The sequence below is a fragment of the Elephas maximus genome, chromosome 11, assembly GCF_024166365.1.
Source record: "Elephas maximus indicus isolate mEleMax1 chromosome 11, mEleMax1 primary haplotype, whole genome shotgun sequence".
Classification (NCBI taxonomy): Eukaryota; Metazoa; Chordata; class Mammalia; order Proboscidea; family Elephantidae; genus Elephas; species Elephas maximus.
In genome coordinates, this window is record NC_064829.1 from 104809159 (window position 1) to 104811939 (window position 2781).

The window sequence follows — 2781 nt, forward strand, 5'->3', positions numbered from 1 at the left end:
TGGAACACTGAGGAGGTGTTGTGGGGCGTACACCCCCATGGTCACCAGCGGCCTCTATTCCTGGGGTCCTGACCGAGTCGGGAACTGGTACCCTGCACCCCCTTTCCGTCCCTGAGTCAAGTTCAGAGCTGGGTGCCTTGTGCTGGGCGCCATCGTTGGGCCTCACTTTCTAACATTCTCTTGTTCTCCAGATTTAACATTTTAAATTCTAACATGTACTCCTTCTTTCATTCATTCAAGAACCATTTATCGAGCACCTATTTTTTTTACATAAGGTTCAAACCCACTCAGCGACTCTTTGGAGAAAAATATGGCAGTTTGCTTCGGTAAAGATTCCAACCCTGGAAACTGGGCCAGTTCTCCTCTGTCCTGTAGGGTCGCTATGAGTTAGAATCGACCTGACGGCGACAGGTTTTACTCTGTGCCAAAAGGTCCATTGGTGGCACAAACAGTGGTTTGTGCTCAATTATTAACATAAACGTTGGAGGATAGAACCCACCCAATGGCACTGTGGAAGAGAGGCCTGGCGATCAGCTTCCATGAACATTACAGCCAAGAAAACCCTATGGAGCAATTTTACTGTGTAATACGTGGGATCGCCCTGTGCCCGAATCAACTCGACAGCAACAGGTTATGTGCCAAGGAAAGTTCTGGAGACAGCAGCCCTTCTGAGGCTTACATGAGAGAGAAATAACAAACAATATTAAAACAGGAAAACAGAGAGTGTGCCACCCCGTGACAAATGCTCTGGAAGGGGGCAGAGTGTCTGGGTAGTCTAGGAAGATCTCAAGAAAGGTTATATTTCAGGAGGAACCAAGTAAGTATGGGAGGGCACTGCAGCCACCGTTAAGAACCAACACTTAGATCCAGCGTGTTTCCCCCTTGACAGACCCTGTTCTACCCGCATTAGCTCGTTTAATCTTCATGCCAGCCCCAGTGATATTATCACCCATATTTGAAAGATGAGGAAGCTGCTGCATAAAGAGGTTGTGACCCCTTCCCAGAGGGGGAAGAGCAAGAACAGAAGTTCTATGATTTTAGATTCCCCTCATTCCAGTGATTCCAACACCACTTCTGTTGTGGTAGTTCTTGCCATTTCTGGCTTAACAATCTTTGTCCCCTCCCTGAGTGTTGCAAACAGTTAACACACTCAGCTGGTAACCAAATGTTGGCAGGTCAAGTCCACCCAGAGGCACCTCAGAAGAAAGGCCTGGTGATCTCCTTCCGAAAAAGCAGCCATTGAAAAATCCATGGAGCACAATTCTCTCACACACATGAAGTCACCATGAGTTAGGGGGTGGTCCCCTCCCTGCTGACTACCAGCCCCCCACCTCTGTCCCCCTTACCGGACTCTGGCGGATTGTTCTCACCAGCTCGCAGCGGGCAGAAAACAGCTTTATAGCTCTTCAGATCCACCTCCCCTTCACAGCTGCCGCCCCCACTTCCAGCTTAGGCCAAAGTCCTGGCCAACGGAGAGGCTGAGGGGGTGGGGTGGGGGCCCAAAGGGCAGGGACATCCCTGAGGTCAAGCCACAGGAAGCCCCCACTCTGAAAATTCACCCCTGAGGGAGACAGGCTCAGTGGGTGCTGTGAGGGGCCTGGGGGTTCTTAGTGCCCACAGAGTAGGGTCTGGGGTCCGAGGAGAAAAGTGAGGGCAGAGTTTGGGAGAGTGGCCACTGTGGGGATATGCTGACCCCCACTTGCTCCCCACTCTTTATCCCAAACTGAGGAGCCACGAAGTCCCCCACAAGCCATCAATGGCCGGTCTCAGAATCTGGGGTGCTGCATGGTTCCCCTCAAGGCCCCCCTACTGTCCCTCCCCTTCCAGGTGGCACTTCCTGTACTCATTAATGTATAAACCCCAAGGGTGAGTGAGTGGGGTTATCTCTGGGCCCGAAGGGGAGGGATCTGGACAGGACACGGAGAGATAAGCTTTTCTTTATTCTGGACTTGGCTGCGGGAGGTGGGAGGGCAGTGGTCATCCTGTGGGCGCTTTAATCCTGGTCCTTGTCCTTGCAGAAAAGCCGGGGGCATAGGCTGTGGGCCTTGTCCAGCAGGGTGTCCTTGGAGCTGCGGAGCCAGGCCTGGGTGCAGGGGCCCAGGTCCCTCAGGTGTTGTCACAGTAGGTCTTCATAAAGCTCTTGAAGAATTTGGGGTTCCTGTAGGGAAGGAGCATCACCACCAAGACCCCAGCTGCACCTCAAAATTCTGCCCCTTCACTACTGCCCCCTCTGACCCAGGGTTCTCCGTTCTCAACTCTCACCCCTCACTCATCTCAGACCCCACCCTCTCTTCCTCCCTCAGACCCAGGAGTCCAGATTCCTGTCCCCTCCTTCCTCAGACCCAAGAATCCAGGCCCCCTGCCCCTCCTGCCTCAGATCGGAGTCCTAATCCCCAGCCCCGTCCTCCAGACCCAGGAGTCTGGGCTCCCCACCTCCCACCCCACCCAGCTAGGGCACATCCTCACCAGAACCACTGCAACCTGTCTCTGGCCCTGGTTACCATCGGCTCCACCAGCTCCTTCACTTTGCTCCGCACCTGGCTCCAGCGACTCCCCTCCGACCTGGGAGTTGGGGGACTCGGGGTCCCTGCAGGCCCTTCATTCTGGCATACTGGGTGGGATCAGAGGGCACCTTGGGTGGGCCAGGCCCCAGAGCCCCTCCTCCTACTGTCCTCTCAGGCTCACTTTCACCCCTGAGGGCCAGGGCAGCCCCTTGCCACTCCCCTCACCACCTGCCTTCACCTTCTCTCTCCCCCTGACCACTTGGCCCCCCTCAACCAT

General features: G+C 54.7%; 1 protein-coding gene across 1 annotated transcript; it reads right to left on the reverse strand.

Annotated features, from left to right (window-relative positions):
* Positions 1-1993: 1993 nt before the first annotated feature.
* Positions 1994-2781, reverse strand: APOC4 (apolipoprotein C4). The gene is given in 4 exon segments (XM_049902420.1): positions 1994-2115; positions 2118-2158; positions 2467-2611; positions 2730-2781. Coding segments are annotated over 4 exon segments (360 nt in total).